Source organism: Embiotoca jacksoni, unplaced genomic scaffold, assembly GCF_022577435.1.
Source record: "Embiotoca jacksoni isolate LCO1_2020_lvr unplaced genomic scaffold, fEmbJac1.0.p SCAF_23, whole genome shotgun sequence".
Classification (NCBI taxonomy): Eukaryota; Metazoa; Chordata; class Actinopteri; family Embiotocidae; genus Embiotoca; species Embiotoca jacksoni.
In genome coordinates this window covers 1,543,634-1,571,531 of record NW_027185374.1, presented here as the reverse complement: position 1 = coordinate 1,571,531, position 27,898 = coordinate 1,543,634, and the positions used below count along the sequence as shown (strand labels likewise).

At 41.5% G+C, this 27,898-nt stretch overlaps 1 protein-coding gene and 1 long non-coding RNA gene across 8 annotated transcripts in view; one reads left to right on the top strand and one right to left on the bottom strand.

Moving 5' to 3' along the window:
* The window catches only part of syne1a (spectrin repeat containing, nuclear envelope 1a), a 130,695-nt gene extending 104,868 nt beyond the window's left edge, over positions 1–25,827 (bottom strand). For 6 of the 7 annotated variants that reach the window (XM_069158183.1, XM_069158184.1, XM_069158187.1 and 3 more), the window contains exons 1-7: positions 13,933–14,077; positions 11,531–11,592; positions 5,130–5,225; positions 4,363–4,446; positions 1,998–2,018; positions 1,625–1,717; positions 138–319 (exon numbers count right to left, since the gene is read on the bottom strand). In XM_069158183.1, the coding sequence (XP_069014284.1) occupies positions 138–319; positions 1,625–1,717; positions 1,998–2,018; positions 4,363–4,446; positions 5,130–5,225; positions 11,531–11,592; positions 13,933–14,077 (683 nt within the window). Of the gene's footprint in view, positions 1–137; positions 320–1,624; positions 1,718–1,997; positions 2,019–4,362; positions 4,447–5,129; positions 5,226–11,530; positions 11,593–13,932; positions 14,078–25,602 lie in introns of those variants that run through there. The other variant, XM_069158186.1, reaches the window with a different exon arrangement.
* Positions 14,120–15,271, top strand: LOC138203387 (uncharacterized). The gene is made up of 3 exons (XR_011178711.1): positions 14,120–14,224; positions 14,566–14,698; positions 14,848–15,271. It is a non-coding gene; the product is annotated as an uncharacterized lncRNA (long non-coding RNA).
* Positions 25,828–27,898: the final 2,071 nt, after the last annotated feature.

Sequence of the window (27,898 nt, the reverse complement as noted above, 5' to 3'; positions counted from 1 at the left end):
GAAAGGACAAAGACGACAAGGTCACAGCAGATTAAAACATAACCTATGATACTCGAGAGGAATTATGGATTCAGTCGGGAGATATTAGGAAACCGTGCATTTCGCATATTTGTTGACTATAACACGAGGTTTCATACTTGGTGGCTGTCTGCTGAACCCATCTCAGTAATGCCTTTCTGGCTCCACCCTGCAGAGGAGGGAGCGGTTTTCTTTTGACAGGTGGGCTGGTAGTCTCGGTGCTGCTGGTGGAGCTGTCCAGTGAGGAAGTGCTGCTGGAAAAGGCTTGGAGTGCTGGTAGGCTACTGGTTAGCTCCTCAATCTGTAGGGAGCGGGAAACAGGGAAAAGTCAGACTTAATCACAGTTATTGATACTACTAATAATTGTTTTCTGTGTTGGGTTTCGTATCCATTGCACTTTATTGGCACTTTTGACCTGATAAATCTGTAACTTTATTACCAACTAGCTTCCAGTATTTTTCACCTTTGGACTTTATGGATCTGCATGGAAGAGCTGTTTCCCACTGTTCATGGTTAAAATCAAATGAACAGCACCACAATGGAGCTCGTGGGAGTTAGAAGTCTTGTTTAAAGGCATTTTAATGAATAAATGAACATTATGTTGATAAGCAGCATTTTACTGCCTTTTCTACCTGAAAGTTTTAATCTGTATTTTTAGCTGTACCGACGCAAATGCCGCAATTTCCTGTATCCATTTCAAATTAAAAACCCTAGTATCAAAAAAAACAACCAAAAAACACCAGTGCTTCATACACAGTCCAGCTATATACTAGGTTTTGATATAGTCTTGTTTTGAACATTTTTCTTTGTTATCTGCATAAAGAAACAAGTCCAAATACCCTGTACCACACAAGGATCATAAAGTAAAGTATTCATCATTTTTCTATACTGGAACTGTTTATCATTCAGAAATATTATAGCCTCCTGTAACTCTGATTATAGAGTTACATGTCCATTAACAAATGAGGGCGTTTCCTGTTGGGACAACAATCTCAAAATGTATTACTAGACTTTTGCCCATGCCAGCTCTTCACCTCTGGAAGGTTTATTGTTATGCAGAAAAAATCTACTTCTCAGCTCTCTATATCCAACAAACTGAGGCTGCTCACAACTCAAAAAAAAAAAATCCATAAATGAAACACATCAACATGACAGTAATTGAATAACTAAATTTTCCAGTGTTGTACATTTCCTTTATTTAATATCCTCATGTTTTCTGGAATAGCAGGTATTTAAATGTGCTGATGTTGCTAAGAAACTGTAGTATTGTTATTAGGTTGTTGTCGATCTGTGCCTGTCTGTAATGCCTGTGGAGGCCATTGCTCATTTTCAGTGAGGATGCTTTAAAAGAATGATTTTCCAATGTAAATGTCAATTCAGTTCAAACTGCTTACCTATTTGCAAACTAAAAAAGCCGCCCGCTTTCCTAATAAGTACCACAGCGACTGTATATTGAAGTTGTTGTGGTGAGCCATTGAGGATGGATTTTAATGAGCACCAACCTTATTCTCCTTGTTTGTGACATTGCTTAATTAAAAAAAAAAAATATGCACAATTATATGCAGTGCATTCGATAATCTAATTAATGACACCAATGTAAAGATACCTGGAAATAGAGGACGATGGTCCACATCAACCCGAGTACAATAGAAGGTCGTCCATCTACGATGTCTGTGGAGTTGATGTTCACTAACTTGATCTGTCAAAACACAATATCCAGCGTTAAAAAATCTGACCAACAATTTCCAGATTGCAAACTATTGCAGTTTATTCATTTGAACTTCACAATAATATCATACATATGGATTAGATACAAACAATTTCCCTCAGGCTGGTAAATCAGTCTCATACGTTTTCACAAAATAAAAAATATACAGCATGAATGTAATCTTCAGCATACTGGGTGCAGTTACTGTAAGTCTGGCCCTATCTATTCCATATCTTGAGCAAACCAGAGTAGTAATGTTATGAATACTGACCGGAGATCCTCTGTAAGCAGACTGGGGGACAGATAAGAAAAGAAGAGGTGAGAGAGAAGGAGAGGGAGGAAGGGAAAGAGAGAGTGAGCATTTACAAGTACTCTAGATGTGTTTGATTGAAAGCGAGCGACTCATTGACTGTGAGATGGCAGATACAGCAGAATCTCTGAGGTGAGATAGCTGGAGTGGCTGGCTGAGAGGAATCTATCACCCTTGCACAGGCAACAGGGATTATATCCAGCAGAGATGGACAGAAAGAAAGGGAGAGAGGGGCAGAGATGAGCAGAAGAGGGCTGTATCTCCTGATATGATGAACAATTCTATATTATCACACAGGGTTGTATTACCGAGGCGCTGCAGCACAACAGGTCATCATATGGTAATACATACCCCTCCGTACAAGGGGAACAAGCATGGAGGAAGGGAGTGGGGGGCAGCCGATGGGCAGTGTGAGGAAACGTGGGATAGCAGCTGATAAAAATATATGCAACACATGGGTTGATATTAGAAAAAACAGCAGGTTGTCCTGGCAAATCAAAACAGCAGCAAGAGGCTGGGATGGTTATTGGAAGTGTCTTTGAACACACACACAAACACACCAGCAAAAACAACTCAGGTAACCATATGGTATAGTAGTAGTGTTGGTACAAACAATGTGTTTAAAAAGAATTGAGTCAATTCAGTAAAAGGACTTCCGAAACAATTTTGATGAGTGATTGATTGTTAGAACTTTTTGTGAAGTAAGAATGCAAAACATTCACTATTTTCCGCTTCCCTTTGTGAAATTATCAAGTGAATAACTTTGATATTTGGGCCATTAGCGAGAAAAAAAACAAGCTGTTTGAAGATATCACCTTGGGCTCTGGGAAACTGTGATGGAAACATTTCCATATTTTCTGTCATTTTATTAGCCTGGTGCAAACCAGAACCCGATTTAACTCTGTGAATATATGGGTCTGGGCATCTTCCACAGAGAATCGTTTGCAGTTGTTCCATCCTGCTTGGTGTAAACCTCCGGTTCATTTTAACCATCCAGCATGTGCCGAAACAGGCCGACACTCTGCCACCGCTGCAACTACCTACAGCCTGTGTCCACCCAAGCATTTTTTCCGACAGCAGTACAGCATATTTTTTGTAATTGTTTGGATGAACGCCAGCAGCTTGACGATGTGCTGAGCGTTTATTCTGCACTGAACGCTTAACGTGCAGAATTCTTTTTCCGGTCAATGACAGTTGGAAAAATATTTGCAATGCGCTCGTCACTGTCACCGGCTGACCAATCACAGTGAAGGAGGGGCAGGACAGACGCGGTTAACCACAGACACTACTCGCTGATCGATCCACTCTTCAGAGTGGCTGTGCAAATGCTAATACGAGCCGAGTTTCCAGACGGTTATCACAGCGAAGAAAACTGAAGCTGTGAGCGACATTCACAGCCAGGCTATCATTTTACAGCCATTGAGAAAAAAAAATGAACAGAAACAATTATGTTGAAAATAACTGTAAATCGCAGCTGAGAGTTTTTAATTCCCAGTTAAATACGTACATTACAGGGTTTCAACATTTTCCAAACATGAGTTATGAAATGGTAAACATCATGACGGCACTGCACACTAATTTTCTATGATGCAGACACAAGAGACAAGTATCGGACACAAAGCAATTGAGCCCCTAAAGCAAAATGTAATTACGGTCTAAACATACACAGAGCATATTTACATTTAATTTTCAACTCACAGATTTACACTGTCACCCACAGACATATACAGCCGAGTGCCCACTGACGTCTCGTCTCCAGACGGCAGATTACTGGTGTAGGATTTACAGTTTTAACCCTGTCACACTTGAGGAAGACAAATCAATGTCCCTGCAGACACCAGCTCATACTTATGGCGATATTTATGTATATCCAAGGACAAGGCAGGCAAAGCTTTGAGAGTGTTTTACTCGTCTCATCAAGGGGCAGTTGATGCATTTAGATGATTACATCCAAAAAAAAACATATTGAGCGGGTTTTGATGTAATTCTGCCAATGAAACCTGGAAAAATAATCATGGACTATGTTTTTTCAATTAAATCAAAGGTGATGACAACAAATGAGAGAAAGAAAACTGGAGAGTACTAATAACATTGAGTGCAAGAGGTGTGGTGGGATGAATGAGTACGATGGATCAGCTGAATTAGTCCAATAATTACGTTTTCAAAGAATTTGCCATCATTTATAGGCAAGGAGGAAGGGGAAACAGGTCACACAAGGTCAGGATTCAATATCTGAGCCCACGAGGCAGCAGATGAGCAGGGAGAGCAGCAGGATGGTTAAAAGACTGAGAAAAAAAAACATAAAAAGAAGGCACTGAACTCTTACCTTTCTACCCTCAAGGAATTTAAGAGCTGTACCGATGTTGGCGACCCAGTGGATTCTCTTTAGCTTCTTGCCCTGCTCACATGGCTGGAAGGGAAAGGAAGAACAATGAAGATGGAAAGAAAGAAAAAAAAAAAAAAAACTGTGGATAATATTTAACAGTGCTACTGAAAAGAAGTTATTAAGTACTGAATAAAGCACATGTATGAAAATTTAACACGAGCACAGTTACAAAGAATCAAAGAAACAATAGACAAAGAGAGAAAATATGGATTCTGAAATAATGTGAAAAATACACAAAGGTCCAATCATAGCTGTGTTTGACTTTAAACAGCCAGATCAATAGGACATAGGCATCTTAGACCTTAGGCAATATTGGCCAAGTAAAATCCTCAAGCTGTGTCTTTGTGTTGTATGTGTGTGTGTGTGTGTTTGTGAACTCTGATCTGTCCTTGTTAATCTGGGCTTTCCTGGTCAATTCAAACAACCTAATAAAAGCCGATCAATAAGTATTTCCATGTCATTGTGACTCATTTCGCATTCACTGCATTAAGTCTGGGAATCTTTTGAGCCTGACTGTTCCTGTATAAAAAAACAAAAAAACAATTAAAAAAATTACTGATTCTTTTGTGTTATCTGACCAATCTGATCTAAACTTTGGCAACTTGGTGTGAACAAGTGAAAATGTAATCCAGCGAGATTGGAGGATATTTGAAGTGTTTGAAGTCTGTGGCCAAATCACATGCTTTAGAAAAGACCACGAGATTCACCAGTTTTTGTCCAGAGAGAACTTCCAGCAGGGCCAGAAGCAGCACACCGTCCTTGATGTCCTCAAACAGATCTGTCACCATAAGAGGCGGGACACGCTGCACAAGAAAACAAATACATTCACAATGTGCCTCATTTGGAAACAGGTTTTCGATTACAGCCTTTTCACATACTGATACTGATTCTTCAGCTCAACACAGATATTAGGCAGTGTAAAATTCTGATATTGATATATCAGCTGATACTCTTTATATATACACTCTATATGCATGATATATAAACACACATTTTCTTAGCAGTGATGCCTCAAATGTGGTTATTAAACACTTTTGACACTTGAAGCTACGACATGTAATGAGGCAGGATATTTTACAGTTTATCGTTAACACTGACATAAGTGCACAGAAACAGTAATCTTCACTGGGAAGTTCATAACGAATAGAGAAATAAGTATTTAAAAAAAACACACAAATAGAACAATTTCTAATTCAACCAAAGGATCTTTTACTGCCTTTTGTTCTGTGAAAAAGTTTTCATATTGGACAATTGTACACTGATACCAATATATTGCTGATAGGCTGATATATTTGTGAAGCAATTTTTCCAGAGACAGTTTATCAAGTCTGGAGGAGACATTCCTAAACAAGCAGCTGGTCGTTTACTTTTACGTAAGTACGTAGTCACATGAATTCTCTGTTTACATAAACTCTTCATGCAATAAACTCAAACGAAGCCTCCTCAGTTTTCTAGGATTGCAAAACCCCTGGATTTCAGTCTTAATAGCTTTTGCAATGTACATAAAACTATAAGATAAGAAGTGTTTTTTCCTCCACGTTATCCCACTCTAAGTGGCGCAGCACACACATAAACCAGAATATAATACGTATATTACACTGTCAGATAGTAATTTAGACATGTGAAACAGGGTTAAAAATCCTCATAAGAAACAGCTCTGGAGCCCAAATAGAGTTTAGCGGTGCCATGCTTTACTGACAGCGAGATTCACCATAAGCAAAGCCTCAGCAGACTCTGAATGGGGTCCTCAAATCCTAAAATATGCTGATGATTTCAAACTGTATCCTTCCCATTGACTTCCTCCCTGACCTGACACAGACTTCCAGACTCGAGGAAATCCACATATCTCTGTTTCTCGGAGACGCCACATCAAGGATTTCTCTTAAAGCACAGTCACATGCTGGGGCTGAGGAGAGGTTTAGAGGAGGGGGGCGAGGGGTGCGTTCAGACGAGCGAACCATTCACAGGGAGATTAGCGGCAAAGCGAGGGAGGGAGAGAGAGGGGAGAGGGAAAGTAAAAGTGGAGATGCGTGCACGAGTGTGTCTGGGTTGTCACGTTCAAGTGGAGTGTGTGTATGGTGTGTGAAAGAAAACACATATACAACCCCGACATAGTGAATATGCGAGAGGGGTTTAATTGAGTAGAAAGAGTGGCAGCGAGAAAGATGATAGAAGGCAGGAAGAGGAGGGACACTAACCTTGAGTCTTTCAAAATTAATTAGCAAATACAGTAGCTCTTCTCACTAATTCCTCTTCTAATGTCATTTCATGGCTTTGGATACTAGAATATTCAGACAGCACTTGTGCCCATATCATAAAGTGACAGAAGAGGCTCTTACAAAGACCCCATTCAAAGGGATGAATTATACCATGAGCTAATTGAAGTTAAATTTACCTATTTGTTCATTATTATCCCAAAGCTAATGAGGAAATTTCAAACTAATTACAAAATAAGAAAAGTAATATTCATTTCCTCTGCTCAGAAACACGAGGTAAAAAAAATAAATCAGGAACTTAATGAGCTAATTACATATGAGTGTCTGGGCCATAATTGATTGTGAGCAAAGGACTTTGAGGATGCGTGCCTGTCTGTGTGTTATTCCCCTGGTACACTTGACTCAGTGGATTCCAAAAGATCAACCGCATGAAAGGGAGGGGCAGAAACAAAGAGAAGACTGAAGGGTTTCATTTTGAATTGCAATACATACAGTTTGAAGGAACAATTGACACTAGATGCCCATTGTCAAAATCTTTTGAAGCTGAGGTTATTCTGAAAGGACATTATTTGCACGTAACTGTACCAATTAAAATAACTCCATGTTTAAAATCACAGTAAGTTAAATGATAGCTGCACACATTCCTGCATAAATTTACTGTAGAGGATGAAAGTTTATCTGAAGGTCATCAAAACAACCCACCAACAAAACATAACTGGGCTGCAACTGTCAATATAATATTGTGAATGGAGAAATTGACCTTTACCTTGTAAGACATCAAATCCAATACTGACAAAATAAAAGACACAGTTCCTGTCCACGTATTATAATGTTAAGAATTGTGCTGCCCATGTAAGCCCATTTACTTTACGTAATAACAATGCAAGCAGCCATATTATTTACCACACTCGGCATATTAGGCTGTGTTCGAAATGACGTACTTTTCTTTTACAGTCACATATAATACTTTTACTCGATGTGTCAGCTGCCAACATATCTGCTGGCTTTAATTATTTCACCCAGAAATTAACTTGTTTTCTTGCCCTCTGTTTCGCGCACACAGTAAACACACCGATGGCTTCTGTCCAGCAGCAGTATGGCGGTACTTAGTGAGGAATAAACACTTCTGTGCGATGTTTCTCCAACAGCTGCAGCTGCCACAGTTTACTTTACGTTGGTGGTCCCTCTCTTTCCGCTACATATCCAAAATGGCGACCCTGGAGCGTGCAACGTTTCACACTTAATATTAATATAAATAGGGAGTTTTAATATGTAAGTACATCATTTGAAACACAGCGTCTTAGTTTAGTGTGAGCATGCTAACATTTGCTGTTCAGCACTAAACACAAAGTTTTACAAAGTGAAATAAAAGAGGCAGCCGGTCTAACAAACCAACGCTGCCATTGAACAGATGCTACTACTGATTGTATCTAAATATAAATTAACAGGAAGGGGAAAATAAAGAGGCCACAGGCACAGTTGACAAGTTGTAAATTAAAAAAGTGTAAAAAAAACAACCCATTGCAGCAGCTTAGTTGGCTGAGGTACATATGATCTGCTGGATTTTAATTTAGTGCTCATGTAGGATGTCACCCACTCAATCCTCTCATTCCCACCACCCCCCAAAAAAAATGATCAGGCAGGGGGAGCAGAGGAGTTAACACTGAGTGAGGAGCTGGAAGCTTCACTTTCTGCTGCTGTAATCTCTAAGAACACTTGGTTCACTGATTACTGCACTAAAGCTGTTTGCCTGGAAAACGGCCGAGCGACGATGAGACCTCTGCTGTTCACACTGGCCACTCCGTAATTAAGCTTTAACCTTCTCAGAAAGGATTTGTCAAAATGGAAACTTGGGGTCCGCTCACTGAATCCAACCCCCCCCCCCCCCTGTCACTCCACTACCGAGTGCAACTTGAAAGCCTGATACACTTGAAAACTGAAAATGTGCCTTTAAAGGCAGAAATTTGGAGGAAAGCAAAACTGGAAAACAACTGAGTGACTGTGTGGTCAAAACACCATCAACCTCTATCTAAATGTGACGCACAATGTGCACAAAGTACGACCCCTTTGCTCTTTTTACAGTTTATATCTTTGTTGAGTTAATCTGGTGAACTACCCCAAGTAATGAGAGTCATTAATCTTCTGTATAAATTACCGGCTTCAATACGTTTCCACTCATAGAAAGTCTTTGTCAGAGCTCACAAGACTTCTTTTGTTATACCTGTGGAGTGGAAAAGTAAGGGGGAGGGGAGTGATAGTGGAAAAAGGAAGCCCTCATGCTATGTCTCAACTCACCTAACGATTAATCACATACCTTTAGGCGCTGAATTAAAGACCTGTGATAACTGGAGTGGCCTAATCATCTGCATAGCCAAGGGCATGATCTATCCCTCTGAGAGCAAAGCTAAACCAACTGTTAAAGCTTCTCTGTCTGTCTCTCTTTCACACCATTTCTTTCTTTTGCCTGATGTGTCTCTTTAAATGTTTTTTTGTAGAGTAGTTTTCTACATGTGAGGGTAAGCCCATAAGACGCCATTTTATCTCCACTAGTCTCCAACATCCTCAAGAAATGCACCTCTTCATCCTTCACACCAGCTGTAAGTAAGTGACTCTTAGCCCTCTACTCAACGGAGCCCTTCGAACATTTGACAAGCTGCCGTGACAACCAAGACATTTTTGAAGACAAATATGGGCCAATCAGTGTCTCTATGGCAACGTCAGGCATCAGGTGAAAGGGTAAGCAGTTTCATGATGAGCGAGGAGGACAGCAACTACGTAATTTGATCAACTTGGTAGGGAGAAAAGCATGGAAAACAAATACTGTTATCTCTTCCAATGGAACTGTGACAGTATCACTAATCAATTAATTAGCTAAATTTGTTAATCAAAGCAAATTTAAATGGAATCTAAATTATATTTCTAAGATCTATGTGAACCCAGTTTGTGTTTTTGCTACAGGCGGTTTCATGAATATTGTTCTACCAGACATTACAATATGTTATTGCACTTTAAGACAGACTTGCTGTAAGATATATATATATATAAACTACTCTTTGAATAATGATTTGTGTCTAATGTGCATCTTGTAAAACTCCTTAAAATGAAATCTACTCCTTCTCACTCATTATATATCCCAGGCTCAATGAAAAAACAAATATATTTAATTTCTTAAGTTTAAGTGCTGGATAGAAGATGTCTCAGTGTTCGTGTACTGGAGGTTTCCACATCATAGTGGTACACATTGAATTGGACCAGGATTGGCTTTTGAACTAATAGTCATGTGACACCGCTCAAAATTTTGTTTTCAATGAGCACATGGAAACTTCCCCCTTCAGAAGATGAATTTAAAAACAGGCTTCTAGTTTTAAACTCTGCACAGTGAAGCTCAAACATTCAACTGTACAAACAATAGGGGGAAAAAAAAATGTTTGAGCCAACTTTACATTAAAAGAATAATTAGATATTTAGGATATATGCTTATTTATTTTCTTGCTGGAAATTTTATAAGAAGATCAATATCTGTACAGAAAATACGGAGCTGAAACCAGTGTTAATATAAACGTGTAAAACGGGGGAAATTCTGACAACCAGCATATCTCGTTACTTGTTAATTAACACGTTATATCTAATTATACCTTCTAACCCCTGTAAAATGGTAAAATGCCATTTTTCTCTGGTTGGACGCAAGTTCAGGCATTTCCCTCATTTCCAGTTTTTATGCTAAACAAAGCTGTTCGACCCGTCTACAAATTTACAAAACAGATGTGAGAGTGGCCTGAATCTTCTTTACTCTCAGCAAAAAAGTATTCTTAAACTTTAACTTCATAATCCATACTTTTTGGGAATCCCTATCCTTGGTATCTCTTTGAAGCCTCATCGTCTTTCCCCAATAACTCAAACCCCATTTCCAATGACTATGAAATAGCAAAAGGACCACAGCTCTGCTCTGAGAAGGACGAAATAAATAAACCATGTGCTTACTTTAAATGTTTTTAAATATTGAAGGCATTTTAAACACTGGGCTGTGTGTAATTTTCTGCTGGCACTGTCCTGCGACGTGATATTTAATATTACGTCAAGGTTTATGCCCTTCGGAGTGCTTTTCAAATGAATTTTCTGCTCCACGTCACCGCGGTTCAAGGCTTCCACAGCTGTCGTAATCAAATATGAAACCTTGAGAGGAGCGTCACAGATTGAAATAACAGTTAATTATGCTGCATTGTGGCATATTTGCCTTGTCCAGCCATTCCTGACACACCATTTAAGAGGCAATGGGTGAAATTGAGGAGCCTAATGCATAATGATACAATAATTACAAGCATATGATGGCCCCTGCAGGCGGCTGCATCAAGTGTAATTGTTTAGTGTACGTCACAGACATACTGTTGTCCAAGCGTATTGAGAGGACAAATGAAGGGCCAGCTTTCACTCACAGCTCTTATCATGAACAATCTAAATTGGCACATATTGAGATAGAGAGGTTACTAAGATGTAAATTACTGACTGTAGCTTCCAGGAGAAAAAGATATACAGTGTCGTAAATGCCCTAATGTGACAGCAATAATTAGCTGGAGAGTAAATCCTTGCTACAAGCTATATGAGATTGGAAGAATAGTGAGGAATAAGAAAGGCATGCATGTGAGAATGACTGTGTATGTGTGTGAGCTCTTAGCTGGCACATTCGGTCCCATGACCGGCCCGATTACAAGATCTGGAAATGGAGCAAATGTCACAGCAGCATGCTCCGCGGGTGGAGTAAAGTAAAGTCATTTAAAGTGGAAAAGCAATGAGATGGGGGAAGTTTTGCAGTCTATAAACACTATTACCAGTGTTTGTGTAAATGGACAACACAATGCTGGCAGTAGCGGTGGGATTCAACCAGACTCTCTTACCTTTGCCAAGTGGGAATTGATCCATTTTGTGAAGGTCCTTTTCTGCACCGCCTCCTGCTCATCTGGAAATCAGAGCCCAGAGCATCACTATTAGTCACATGCAATAACAAACAAAGACGGGATTAAAACACAATCTTCTCATTGTCTATTGTTATGAGAGTCGATTGGGACACAGGACCGGATGGTTATTCTAATTAACTTTGATACTATTACTTTCTGTGTAATGTGTCTGAACACAGTCACAGCGAATCATACCTCACGCTAATGTAGAAGGCATCTGACATTTACAGATGGCATTTTCACCAGCTGAACAACTCTCAGTGTGGACAGAAAATTCTGCTCTCAAAAATGCCCTTTAGAGGATAGAAGGTGCTGCGGTTCTTCCTTTATCTGCCAAGATCCGTAAGAGGTTTTTAATCTGACAATGCTCCAAGCACGCAATCTTTTGCACCCTTCAGTATTATGATCACAGCACATAAAGCCAACCATGCTCTAAATGTCCTGATTTACCTATGCATAAGGAAGGACATTGTTTGTGGTGGCTACAGCGATAAAGACCATTTAGCAAAGGCACAATCAATAGCACAGATGTCTGCTGATGATGTCCCCTGAAAGCCACTTAACCCAAATGAGGACAACAAATAAATCAAGTCATGACTCCCACATGTGAACAACTGAGTATATATACAATTTGCCAATAAACACTTAAATTTAGAGAAACGGTTTTTTTTTAGAAGAGTGTGTTTTCTTCTGCTTTCTTAGAACCAACTCATGCATTCCTGCTACAATTTATTCTTCCTTATATCTTTTGACGACAAAATTCAATGTTGCTTGCAGCCCATGAGATAAAAAATGGGACTTGTGCAGCTGCCACATACATCCCATCAGCGTGTACACAACACAATCTACCTGGGACTCAAAGGATGGCAGCACTTTTTGTTTTCCTCTGTCCCGTCTGTGGCACAGAGCAATATCCTTGAGATAAGCATGTTATCATTGAGAGAGGACATCTGACGCAGTGCTTTCCTCCACCTTAATGAAATATGCTGACGGTTTGATTACACTCAAGTTGGTTAGTGTGTCACTGGGTAGTGTGGGCAGGTGCGAACAGGAAAGGGTTTGTGTCTGTGCGTCGGAGGGTGGGAGATTGGAGGGAGGGTGTCGTTCATACATAATGCAGATACATTCACGCATAGTCATACGTGCCACTGAGCAGGTCCTTGTTCCATGAATTAATCTTTTGATTGGGTCCACGAGCAATGAAATATTGATAGGCAGTAATATTGGATGAGAATGGGAAAGGTTTAGCCCCCACAATCCTCGAGCAGGAACATGTGTGACGGGGAACATGTCTGCACGTGCGTGTGGTGCCAGCCTCGCAGTCTCAGGGACGAGGTGACTTTGAACTCTGCGCACACACAGTCTCACTTAAGCGCAGATATGCACACCCACATTCTTTCAATCTCACAAAGGGAACCAGCCGTCCTCGGCAACGAAGCCTCGCAGCAGCATTTTAACACAGTTGATTAGCTTCTGTATCATTAGTCTCATCCACAGCCCCCGACTTCCCACTTTGACCCCCCACAGTGAGGATAACCTTAATGAAATATCATTAAAAAAATCTAGTTCGTTGTCTCTAAGGCTGTCTGTCTGTTTCAAAAACTGTGACAGGACTGGTTCAAAAACCTGAGAGACCTAAGGAAGTACAATCCTCCGCAAACAAACTGCCTGACCAATTGTCGGAATATTTCATTTCTAGTTTCTCCATAGAATAGCGAGATAATGTGACTTATCTACCAGGCAGACAGGCAGGCAGGCACAATGCTGAATGTGTGGTATCCAAATACATATGAGCACCGACAGATTGCCACAGGGTCAAACAGAGAGATAAGGAATCAAACATTTTGACAGCCAGCCCGCTGTGCTGTGACCCATGTGGTGAGTTGCTACTTGTCTGCTGGGTACGCCTGCTTCACCTGCTGTAGGCTCAAAGCACGGCGACCTCCACACACACGGGCAGACACACACACTCACACACTCACACACACACACACACACACACACACACACACACACTCTGCCAAAGTGGAAACGCCCCCTTCAAATGTCTGCCCATTTCGCTTAACATACACTCACAGCCCCCTTCCCCAAAAAATATCCACCCTGCAGGAAAGTCTGAGGAAGGAAATCACACTGCAAAAAGCACACACTTGTACATTTACACACACATACAGCAGGCACGTACGGTCCATACTGCAGAGCCACGCTAACTCACGCATGCAGCATCACACATTCAAAAAATAAATTAAAAAAATACACACACTATGCACTTGCCATCTTTTTCTCAGACTCTCTGCCTCAGCAGGGCACACACAGCCATGCACACACACTGCCCCACTTACCGCGGAGGTAGTGGTAGAACCCTGCCACCAGGTTGAGCGCTGTGTTCTTTTTCTGGGAGGCTTCGCTACCTACTCGTCGTGCCATCTTGTACCCCAGGCTACGCCTCGATTTCTGCCTGTTTTCATGGGGACGTTCAGAGGACATCCACGTCAACCTCCGGGAGAGGCAACACTTGCCCTTGCTCCTGCCCTTGCTGCCACCCCCTCCTGTGTTTTTGGGGAGGTGTCTTTAAAAGAGCTCCCTAGAGCACTGGACCTCTCAAGATGACAGCGGTGGAACTGTTGCTCTGAGGTAAAGCAGCGAGGAAGGCATCATACTCTTGTTTCTCCTCTCGCCTTTCACGTCCGGCTGTCCTCTGTCCTGTCCTACAGCACCGGGCTGTTGACTCAGTCAGACTCAGTGTTTTTCCTGCCTGTTAAGCAGCTCCGGAGTGTGATGCAAAGACTGTTTGTGTGTATGTGTGTGAGTGAGCGCTGCGCAGTGCTGGCTTGCCTCAGCATCAATCTCTCTTGCTTAGTCCCTCTCTCTCTCTCTCTCTTTGCCTCTCATACACTCTCCACCTCGGTCCTTCCCTCCCACGTTTACTCTCTCTCTCTCTCTCTCTCTCTCTCTCTCTCTCTCTCTCTCTGCAGGAACAATCCACTTCCCTCCACTAGCCAGCCAATCAGAGTGCGTGGGAATGAGTGATGTCACAGCAGCCCCCGTCTCGATGTGAAAAGAGAGGACAGAGTGGTGGTGGGTGGGTGGAAGAGGACCGTTTAGCAGGTTAGTAGGGGAAGAAGTGGGAGCTCCACTCTGTCAGCCACCATACGCACAAATATACATGATCGAACACAGCGTCGGGACAGGCGTGCAGGAATTCCCTATTCCCTTCATACTCCTTCTCTCTCTCTGTCTCTCTCTCATCCACACAGATGCCATGCAGTGCTCTGAGGCATGCAACCTTCGACTCTATCGAGCCTGCAGGGGAGCAGACTATCACTGACAGTCGTCCTGTCTGATCTGCGACTGTACTCCCTTCAAAAAAGGATCGGCTTTCATCTCAACCACAGTCACCGACAGTACATCTGTCTGTTTGTTTTCTCTGGGGGAGGGCGAAGTGTATAGAGCACAGCAGAATAGAGGAGAATAAACGTAGTATATGCTGAAAGATCAGAGTTTAGTGTGCAGAACAAAGAAAACAGTGTTAACTGTGTTTTAATCTGTATTCAGTCAGACTGCGTGATCTACGCTACAGTGGATATTGTGCTATTGCTGCGGAAAACGTTACTGTCAAACAGGCAAAAAATAAACAACACCAAAGACAATGGCATTATTGTTCGTCCTTCAACTATCAGAGCTACTGGACAGAAGCGAACTCGTGTTATAGAGCATAAATTACCCCCGCCCCATTATAAACAAGGACCATTCAGCCTTGAAAGACCATGGAAATCCATGCCCCTTAGGTGGACATCTCCTCGTGATGTTGTTGCACATTATTTGGTGTGCCTGAAGAGCCGAACACATCAGCCTCACTGTTGCAGTAAAATTAAAGCAGAAAATGCTAGTGTTGCAGCACATTGACCTTGTCTCCTTTTCACTGTCTGATTGGTATCTCTATTTCTGTCTGATCTATGCACTTTCTCTTTCAGCCTGTCTATTTCCCTCATATTTGTCCCCCATTTTTTCAAACAAACATGCGCACATGCACGCAAAAAAAACATGCAGGCAGTGTGAGCTCTGGCAATATTAAAAGCACCGGGCTCCTCTTTGAAACCGTATTCAGAGAGTTTCCTGGAAAGCAATGTCAATGCTGAAGAGCCTGGTGGGTCTTATATCAGCCTTAAAGATGAAAGGACTATTCATCATTTGTGTGATATTCCCTTTTGTTCTTTGGGTCCCCCCATAAGGGATTTTAATTATGAAAGTCATCAATAACCAATGGCAGCTGTCGTCCGCTATCTGTCTGCTGATAATCACATCGCTGACACTCCTCCCTCTAACGGCCCTGACACTGGCTGTCACAATGCTATCATGAGCCCATTCCACGGATGTCTCTTTGAAGCGAGTGTCTGTCAGGGTGTGTTTTAAATTTTTGCACATACAGTATGATTACTGTGTTTGTGCTGGACTGTGTATGTGCATACAGGTATTAGAGTTCAAACAAATATTCATGCAGCCCTGTTTTTCGTATTTACATTTACATTGCCTTTACTCAACAATAAAAACATCACTTTATGCCAGAGGAAAAGCCACTGGGACTTTCACATCGCACAAATTCGCAATCCTTACTCAATAACAGTACTGCAAGAAAATCCTTTGGCCTACAGTATACGACAAGCAGACAAAAATCTATTATTCTTTACATAGAGCTGTTTGTGCAGCACTAGTCAGCCCACACATTATCAATGATGTAAATAATGAAACAGACTGAACAGGCTGTCAATGAACCATTGAGTGAGTTGCAGTTTCTTTGCTTTTATTCCAGCCTCTTTCCCAAGTTAAAGGTGATCTGACGACTAATAAATTAACACTTGAATTCAGAAGTGTGAAGGAACTATCCAAGGTGCTGAACCCCACAATGAGAATCCTGTTAGTTTGACAGTTATTCTGACTTAATACAGTAAATGTACAAGGAGCCTGCAGAGAATGGAGAACGATTATAGCAAAAGCCATGCTGAAAGACAAAATGCTCTTCTAAGACACAGTATTTCTGTTTTTGTTGATACGTTTTAAAAAAAAATGTTGTTTAGCAGTCGTACAGCAAAAACTGAGAAAGCAGAACTTCTCTAGTGAGCTAAACTGTTTAGAAAAACAACCCCAGGACAAAATCAAAACAAGATGCTGAGGATTCATGGGACTTATTAGGCTTCACCATGGGAGTTGAGAGAAACGCAGGGCGAGCAGGTGCATACACACACACACACAAACACAAACATAAACACAAACACAAACACAAACACACACACTGAATAGTATAAACTGAATAGAGACAGAATCATTCTCACGTCTACTGTATGTGTAAGAATAAACCAACAGACTCCTTGAGGCTGCAGATCTCAGGAGTGTTCCCGTCTTTGCAAGAGAAGAAGAAGAAAAAAAAAGAAGAGGGAGTTGAGGGTTAAAACAGACTGAACCTCAGCTGGTCTGGATTCCTGCTGGAGCCTCTGGCAGCCCTACAAAACACCAGATCCCTCACTGAGGTTGTGGAGGTTGGACGTGGGTCAGCGCCCGGCACTCACACAGGTATGTCTGCAGGCTGCAACGCTTCCTGAGGAGAGGAGGAACAGCCTCTTTTCAGCCATTAAAGGAAAAACAAACGGCCTCCTGAAGGGTGGAATAACACTGCTTCTGCTCATACTGTAATCTATTCAGCCTCAGGATATTTGGGTTTGCTCTCTGAGCACCCAAGACTTCTTATTGAGCCGTATAAGGACTGTATAGAGACACAGCGCCACCTAGTGGATGAGTATAGCTTTAAATATGTAAATGTGTCTTTGTAAGTGGTCTGAAGAAGCTCTGTACAGAGACAAAAGACATCAAGATGAGGCAAGACAAGACAGGAAAAAAAACAAGCTCAGCATAAGCTCAGCTTTTAAATTGCAGCCTCCCACATGACATCTCTGATCTCTCTTAATCTATGAATGACTCCATAACTCAACGGCCATGATTATGGCCGATCACTTACTGTATAGGGTCACACACTATCCTGTCAAGTATTAATTCAGTAATACATTTATTGAATTATATCACCTTGGTATTATTCAAGACATTTAAATTCAAAGAAGACTTGCACACCATGCTGGCATTAATTGCACAAAGGAGTGTCTCGATGGAGGTGTTGGTACATGCGACAATACAGAAGCCTTTTTTTTAAATTTGTTCTTTCAATGATGCATCTTCCTCTGCAGCACAACATTAATGGATCATGCCTGTTAAAGCTATCATACACTGAATGGATGGCTTTGTTGTGTGCTACAAAGGTATCCTGTAATTGCTCCATACTCACTCAACTGATTTCACAAGGACACACACGCACACACACACACACACACACACACACACACACGCACACACACGCAACCCACCGCACTGACATACGAAGTGACTTCACAGGTTTTGGAGGCTTTTCTGCCCCTCTACTCCTCAGAATAGCTTATTTACCCACCTCCCGATTCCAGCTCTTCTCTTTCACCCCCAACAATCCCTAATTTAAAAAAAACCCTTCTCTGCACTTCCGCCGGAGTACTTTAGCCCTCAAAAACACCCTCTATTACACTCTCAGCACCTCCACTCAACCCTCACGTGTCCATTCAGCCTCTCCATCCGCCATCCCACTTCATTTACAGCACATTTTTAACCATTCGCGACGTAAGTGCCGAGACGGAAGTCCAAATGTCAAACCATTAGCATAGCTAATTGCATTTCAGTAATAATGACACCACATTAAAGAGAGTAAGAAGGGGGGAACAAGTCAGAGTGATTATCAAAACAGCCCCTTTCCTTTTTCAAGCACCGTCACTCCCTTTTCAGTAACAGATGTGCAGAGAAGGCACTTTGCCGATGACAAAAATGTCCAAATATCCTAGTGTTCATTAAAACCAGGCCACTGATACAGTAATTTCCGCAATTTTAGCACCTGCAGTGCTGACACACAAACACAAAAAGGAATGAAGCTGATGAGCATGGAAATGAATAAAGACATGGAAAAAGTAAAAATTTAACAAAATATAAAATAAAGTTTGAACAAATATATTTGAACTATTGTCATATAGGGTGAAAAGTCTTCTTTCAATTATTAATGTCACAGAAAATCAGATCTATCCTGGGGCAAATCAGGGTTACATTATGATTTTTCTTTTCAAGGGCTTATATATCCAGGGAAATACATTCAGCTCAACAAAACCAAAATTTTAACACCAAACACAAACAGACTGAACATGCGGCTAATACAAAGCATCTATTCCAATGGAGGCACCAGGGGTCATATCAAAACACCACTCAGTGGCACTAAGAGCATTAGAAAGACTCAATTTGGCTTTGAAAAATAATTCAGCTTGATGTTTCTCCGCGGCTCTCCATGAACAAGTGTGTGACGATTGTGTGTGTGTGGGAGGGCAGTAGTGGGTCAGACAGTCTAAGCTCTTTATCCAGGTTCAGTGGGCCGCCACACATTACAGCGACGAGTAAAGTGAAAGGAGCGGCGTCAGCACACTAAATAAATCACCGTGGCCAGAGCAGTAAATTCAGTTATAAGTCTCATCTTTGCTGTGGAATAAAAATACTGCCTGGAACAAAGCCAGAATCATCAACAAAATCCTGTTGCGCACAGCCTCTTGAGTGTATTTATGCTGAACCAGCTGGGGTCATTTTCTGTCTTATTGAACGGAAACCTAAACCTATTTTTTTTTGCAACCAGCGGATGGATGATTTTGTTTTCCTAAAACCACCTGTCCAGTCCATTATGTAAAGGCATAATTAATTTCGTTCAAATTTCCTAAACATTTCAAGAGTACTTTTCTCTTTTTCTCACAGAACATTCTTAAATTATTAAAAGCAGGAAAACAGCGTTTATAATATCACGGGGCAGGTTGTGTTTGTGTCTGGAGCGTGAAGCCTCAGAGGGAGAAAGGCGACACGTGTCAGCCTGCAACACAACAGGAAATAACATTTCTTAGACACAGCATTTTCACTACTTTGTTTTCTATTGAAAGTAAATAAGAACATGGTAACATGGTAATTGATTTCAGGAGTAAACAATGACTACACATAAGTGAGCAGCTGACAAAGTGTCCGATTTTACACAGATAAGTTCAAGAAAAGTTGGCATTTATGAAAAGGATAATGAAATGATTGATCAAAGGTGCAGGCAAGTTCTGATGTTCTTTGAATGTCAATGCTATTTTCTGTTAGTGACAGATTATACTGGTGTGGTAAATCCAACACATCTGGAGCGGATTAAAAAAAAAACTTGGAATCACTTATTCGTTTTCCCGTTAACTCAGCTTTGCCGAAATCACCTCATTATCTGTGCGGCCGACCTCTCTGAGGTCGAGGCCTCACAGTCCGACCTCTATTTAAAAAACCTTCAAGTGCTAAATTTACCGCCAGAGGCAAAGTTTCCACTATCCAATCCCAATGTGACAGGTGAAAAAAAAGGGACAGAGGGGTCTGTTGGGTGAAAGATAAGAGCATGCATGGGACTCCAAGTATTACAGACAGAGGCTGAATGTGTCTTAAGGTCAAAAGCTCAGCTGTCAGGATTTTATCTGTAAAGACATTGTCCGGTCCGTCCATCAAAACTATCTGACGCCTCAATCTGACAGACAGCATCAGACATGTTACAGAAATGCTGGAGATACTGTATCATGGGATCAGTGTGGCATCAAGCTGTAATGTTGCTTCTCAATGAATGTAATACTGGATCAACAGTAGCTTGTATTGCAAGATCCTGTGTATAGTCCTTTAATTGCATCTATAGACAGTCATTAAATGCTGTTCAGGTTGCATTACATGTGGGCAATCTGCCATGTGAACTTAAACTAAATCAACAGGCATCCAAGTTGGCAGAAATGCTACAAAGAAGAGATGGCATTTCTTCAGAGAAAGAGGAAGAATGAATTTCAGGTGTATTTATTTGTTTCTTCCCTTCTGATTTGAACAAATTAAGAGAAAAAAAAAGACACTCATGTTTGTTATTTTCTTTCACTGAAACGATGTCAGAATACACTCTGACCTCCGTGAAGATGGTTTAGAGAAGACGAGCAGCATCCCACCTTCTCTATTGTATGGGTGGGACCCTCAGTGACCTAATCTTGTGATATGTCACTCAAACCCTCACTGGCTGTCAGGTTAAAAGAGATTATAATCTGATCTGCAATAGAAACTGTCACTGAGAAACTTGCATGGGCTAAACACAAACTCCCATTAGTGATTTGACAGACACACACACACAGACCATTTAATCAAACATAATGTTGTGTTACAGAAGCAGAGTCTGAACCAGACATGGCCAATAAGCCCACAGGGCAAAAGGAAAAGATGTACTGGCTGTCATGCGACTGCCGCTATGGCAACGAGTCACAAACACAATCTGGAAAGACAAGGAGAAGAAGCAGCAGAATAAATAACAACTCATGCTGCTGCTCCGCTCCACACAAGCCCCACTGTCACTGTTCTGGTCCGGTGGCCTTGAAGACTCGCTGTGGGTCTGTTTAACCACTCAGCTAAACTGCTGACTCCCAGTGGTATGATATGGAGGGAAAAAAAAAAAAAGAGTCATCACAGCTATTTTTAACACAGAGTGTTTGTTTCGGTGGCTATGTGCGAGTCTGGGCGTGCGCGCATGTGTGTGTGTGTGTGTGTGTGTGTGTGTGTGTGTGTGTGTGTGTGTGTGTGTGTGTGTGTGTGTGTGTGTGTGTGTGTGTGTGTGTGTGTGTGTGTGTGTGTGTGTGTGTGTGTGAAGCCATGGTATCCAGAGCCGCAGACGATAAATGGTGGTGTCACAACTAAACAGGAGGCTGGCATGGCTCAAGGTGACCGTCTGCTTGGGCCTTCCTTGGCTGCGGCCGAATCATAATGTCGCCCCTGGCAACAGGATGTCACTCTGGCCCTGTGCCAACCTGAGGATCTGTGCCAGGCCCACGAGCAATCAGCAGCTTAAAAACTGGTCTGTGGGCTCTCTCTCCTCTCCCTCTCTTCTCCCTCTCTTTGCACCCCTGCTTGTCCAGTCTCATTTTCTTGTTTTTCCTGCTGCCTCTCTCATTCCTATTTCATCCATCCAATAATCTCAGTATGGGACTCATGTCCTCCAGATGTGCTGACCTCCGTTGCCCTTGACCTTTACCCTCTCCTCCTCAACCTTTCTTGAGCACAGCATCCTCCTCGAACAAATCATATTAGGGGCTTATGAAAATTTAACCACACCGTGTATTTCCTCAAATGCAACTCCTCAGCTTTACCCCCCCCCACACACACACCCCCACACCCCCTCAACGCCCGCCCCCTCACCCCCCAAGCCTGAGCTACTCAATCTGTGCCTATCTATCTCCTGCTGTATTATCTGATCACAAGCAAATTGCCAGTACAGGATTACACGCAGCCTACGCAAAGACTCGAGCAGGTGCGCCCATCACAATGAGACTTATAAAACTCGTCTGCTCGATAGGCCAGCAGACGGTGAGACCCAGAGGCGAGGGCGGGAATGTGTGCCTCTGCTGCCCACGACGGAGAAAACAGGTGAGAAATTGAAATCGGAAAAACAGTGCATCGCTTTTCTCATTAACGAGAGACAACAAACAGGCAAATTCCACAGCATATGGAGGAGTTCAGGCTGGGAGGTGTTCAAAGCAGCCTCGCCATTCTCTGCCATATGGTGTCACTAATTGCTGTTTTTTCGGTTTGACAGAGAGGCGCACCGAAAGAGGTGGTTGAAGGGAGAAAAACACAAAACTGGGGCAAAAGTTTTGATTGTTTTGATGTTGCACTGAGCGGTTACTAACAGCTTCCAAATTAAGCCTGAAGGGAGAAGGGTTCATTTCATGGTATCTGGTGATTTGTGGAATGTGGCTAATTTGAGAACATTGCATTATGTTGAGAAGATGAATAAAATGTTAATTTAATCAGGTTTTGCATGACATGCAAGAAAAAAAGATACATGTACTTTAATAACTCTCAGGTGATGAAAAAATTAAATTACAAACAAGTTCTCCCCTGAAATACGTGAACATAACACATCAATACAACCAATTTATGAATAATGATCCAACCGGAGGGAAACGATTACTGCCACCCTGAGAATTTAAAGGAAAGTTACCCTGAACAAAGGCAGTGATTTCATTAACAGGTGTCATTGGGGAACGAGCTCGCAACGGACGAGGAACACACGTTTACTGTATGTGATGTTCGACTTTCGCTATGAGCTGTTTCATATGCAGGCTAATGAAACATAAGTGTTCCTCTTTGATTCTTACAAAACATCTTGATGATATTATAGGTTCAGCTCTCGTCTCCCAGGAGATGGACGTCAACCAGAGCACATCAAATAAAATATCATGTCAAATTAGACCCCTTACAAACAAGATAATGTGATAATGTGCTCAGAGGAGAACATACATAGCACCGAGAGTGGCACGTGAAAAAAAGAGAAAGAAAAAAAAAACACAAACTAATGACCACGCAAATCTATTCAAATCACAGGCAGCATGTCAGACTTACAGTATATCTCTACTCAAGGCAATGTATGTGTTGTTCCCACACAACCCTCAGTACATCCGTCTGCAAGGATAACCACGGCAACAAGACGCATCTTATCTGAAACGCTCACATGCCACGAGACTTCAACAATAAAGCAACTGTTCGAAAAACGGGTGTTGACACACACACACGCCCCAAAATGAAGGATTAAGCCAAAGGGGTGGTTGGAACAAGCCACTGCATTATTTACAGCTCATGTCATTTACCGCCTCAGAGTGTTAAATGAGACTCTGTGGAAGCAGTGGGAACCCTTGTGGCTACATGACTTCAAGTGAAGGACGCTGGTGAAAACCTCAGTGTCTTAGAGGCCTTACATCAAAGCATGCTTCTTCTGTTTTTTTTTTACTGCAGGTTTCTGTTTTCACCAACCTCACTAAAAAAACACATTAAAAAAAACTTCAGCTTATACAAAAAGCAGCCAAAAAAAACAAATGATCTGAGCACATGACTCTGACACTTCAGTCTTTCCACTGGCTTCTGGTTGAGTCACAGAACTGACTTCAAAGTACTGCTGCTTGTCAATAAATCACTAAATGGGGCGGTAACAAAACACCTCCGAGATGTATTTCAGCAGCACACACATGCTAAACCTCTGATACCTACTGTCACAACTGAACATGGTAAAAGTGCCCCAACTTGAAGAGACTTCAAACCCAATTGTTATTAGCTGGTTGATATTAACTGATTCTTTAAACGAACACACTTTACCTGTTTGAATCTCTTGTTTTTCTCTGTTGCGTTATCTTGTTTTCACTCATGCCTTACTGCATGCATTTATGTGCCACGTACCTCGGAGTCTGTCAGATGTGTTTTCCTTTTGAAAGTGATTTTCTCTGCCCCACTGCTCGCTCAAGGTGGATTTGTTGGATTGCTTTATCTTACTCGATAAAGTGCCCTGAAATGACTTATGATGTGATTTGGTGCTATGTAAATTAAATTGATTTGAAATCTGCTCATTTGTAAAGCAGAATTACTGAAGGGTAGAAGTTAAACTTGCGGTGCTTTACCTTACATATCCTTTACAGGTATACTTTTTTTTTTTTTTTCCCAAAATATCTACAAACACCATCATTTTGGTGTAGATTAAATTTGAGCAGTGAGTTGTATCCTCTTACATAAATAACAGGACAGTTTTACACCTCTGCCTTGTGATAAATTGTTTGATTCTCACTGAACATGCGTCTCCGTCGATCTGTCTTTGCACTGGAGAGACAGTTTAAGGGGAGGCTTCTAAAATTAGATCAATCGCTGCACAATTGGAATTCAAAGTGTGTTCCCACACCTGCACACAGTGATGCAGAGGAGCCACGTGGCTCCGTGATGCTGTTCTCAGCTTTATCAGAAATTGCCACCTCAGAAGCCACACAGGGAGCAGCCATATTGGATCTCAGCTCCAGTGTCACCTGACTTTCCTGCTACTTTGCGAGCATCATCAATCTGATCCTGTCAGTGAGGGCTGTGTGATCTTGACACGTAGAGATGCACTGTTCTACGCTGGAGGCTTGTGAAATAATTATTGTACAAAAAACACACACACACATTATTTGTCTTCTAGGAGGTCTGATATCTGCTGAAAATACAAATATAGGAAAAGTGAAGGAAACAATTGTTCATTTCAGTTGGCCGAAAGTTAGAAATAATAAACATTATGGATTTAATTTTGCCAGTGTTATAGCCACAGCAAGTTATTTGTACAGTAGGCTGATGATAAAACAATCAGACAAAGTCCTACTACAACTGTGCAGCCGAGTTAGAACAGAATACACTTCATCCTGTTGGCTTCTCTGGGGATTGGCTTCGCTGCTGTCTTCGCTATTCGCTCTTTATCCACATACAAAAACATATACAGTCACACGCATACTGTACTCTGTGTGTGCACTGGAAAGTGGGTACACACAGACCGCAAACACGTACAAGAACAAGGCCATAATAAAGTCTCTCGCAACCTGACTCACTCAGTCTCATTCAATCTGGTTGTTTCTTTACCAAATAAATCTTTAAAAAAAAATAAAAAAAATCCCACTATACAAATAGTTCTATGCACAGACTGACAGCTGCACGCATCTCCATCGCTATTCAATATCATGAGCTAAAAGTCCAGTAAACTAAAGCACTGATAGCATCTGAAGGTGAGATCAAACATAGCTCCCAATAACCTAAGAATGTGTCTGTGCTTGCATACAGCATGCTGTAACGTTGCATACCCCATTCAGTTATGTCCTTCCCATACCAAACATTTATTAAGCATATGAACCTGAATTACTGGACAGAGAGGACATTCATGGTCATGAGGATACGATGCAACATTTTTTTTACAGTAGCAGTAACTGTCTTTATCTCATTCCGGTCTGCTGTGTCATGCCGAGCACGAGGTCACCTCCAAAAACGCTGCAAACGATGTTGGAGCAGTGAGTGAGTAAGCATTTTACACCTACCTTGCAGCCTCTGCATCACATTGGCAATATCCCGAGCAGAGTGTCCGTAGCGTCTGGGTGATGCCATGTCGCTGTCCTGAGGTCACCAAAGTCACGTCCCAGCTCCAGTGCGTCACCCTAGCAGGATGGTCATGCTCTGACCGGGACTCAGATCGTGCTGCAGTAGTTTGCTGTCTCCACAGTGACTGCGGGAAATGAGTACTGAATCATGTCCATGTTGCTGTGTTTCTCTTTCTAAGTCATCCCTGTTACAGTAGCAGTCTGCAATCCTCACAATCTGCAAAGCTCCTCCCCTCTGATGATGATGATGATGATGTAAGTGCATACTGTATGCGAGCAGGCATGTGTGTGTGTACTGAATATCTTAGAGCCCCCCCCCCTCCCCCTCCCCCCCACCCCTCCCTCGCCTGAGTCTTTTACTCCTGCAGACAGGATGTTTTCCTGGTCTGCATGCACTGCCACCTGCTGTCCAACCAAAAGAAATGCTCTTCCATCTCTTTTAGCCCTCAGGATTTGGCATCTTCTCAGCAGAGACTAAATGTGGGAACAAGAGAAAGCAGAGCAGGAATTTATATATAAAAAAAAAAATTTTAAACAGTCATTGTTTAACCTTTATTAAAAAAAAGACTTGAATTTCTTCTTAAAAAGGATTGATATCATAAGGTTCCTGACATTTTGGACAGTAAAGTTAACATACTGTAAAACTTTATATTTGAGCTGGGAATCAGAGCAACAAGACTTGAACAGACACTAATTAATCAGAGACTCGTTTTGCAAGTAGCAGAATATATTTTTTAAATATTACATCTACCATAAATAAATCTTACTTTCCCGAATGGTCAAAGTAAAACTCATGCACTCAGCCCAAAATAATGACTTGCTTTGAGCAGTCTCAACAATTCCTGATGTATTTGTTAACTTTACTATCCTTATGTCTTCCTGAAATACTGGAAAGCAGATCCATTTACTGAGAATAACTCCTATAAAATGAATGCTAAGACAATGAAGACACAATAGAAGCCAAAACACTGTCTCGACAAATAGATATATGTGGTGGAGCAAATGGAGCCTGTAGAAAATTACTGTAGAAAAACTGAAAGCAATGCTGCATGCTTTGAAACAATATGAGCTAAATGGCTCTGCCAAATATAAATCCTGAAAACAATGAAGGAAAATAATGCACACAGGCTCCTGTGGATTGGTGGATGTGAATATACAGGATATATCTACACGTTTAAATATGTGGCTAATCCACCTTAACTCCAACCTTCCTCTAACGGCAAAATGATGCACAGGTTTTCTTTGTGCATTTGTGCGTATGTCTTTAAGTACAAGTTTATATAATAAGTCTATAATATATAGTGTTTCTATTTCTATTAAAGTTAAAAAAATTTAAAAAAAAAAAAAGATCCTGTACGTACAAAATCCTGTGGGTCACTGCATAATTCACTGATTATTGAGCATGAATTACCTCATGACATCACCTCTTCTGCACTACTGCATTACTGCATGCAAATTTTGAGGCCATAATGCAAAAACTGTCAAAATAAACAATCAATAATCAAAAACACACCTCTGCCAATAAAGCATCTCTGTAAAACACAACATTCAAAATGTGCCACTCCACAACAGATCAATGCCACTCTTTGAAATGAAGGAGGGAGGTTTGATGAACCACCAGGCTCTAAAGCACTTATCGCGATGTGTAATCCCATTAGACATGTCCTTTCATCATTATCTCAGGAGAGCTCTTAGAAGAGCTGAAAGAGGAGCTACGGTGCTCTGGCCACAACATCATTCAATAAAGGCAAAGGCAAAGACAGACGGGTGGGCATGAAAAACATAAAAACAAATAAATTATCATTAATTGCAGATTCTTCAATTTTGGTAAGTGATTGGCGGCAGGTGAATGTGGCTGATTTTAAGAATAGGAATCTGCAGGACAACAGCACAGAGCCCCCCCCCCCCAACACACACACACACACACACACACACACACACACACACACACACACACACACACACACTCTCTATTTGTGTGCAATTTCTAGATTTCTACATTGTCTAGGTGGTCTTTTAAAGCTCTGTGGTGTCCAGTTTTCTTCTGCAGTAAACATTAAGTTTACCGGGGAAAAAACACTTTTAGCCAAAATTTTGTGGAGGGTGGGTACTGACTGAGATTTTTAAGGATCGTGGAGTACGAAAACCTCTTATTCCCAAAATAAAACTGCTATGCTTGAGGTGTAGCGGTGGCAAAGCTCACCAAATAAATTCTATACCCAAGTTTCTCCAATGG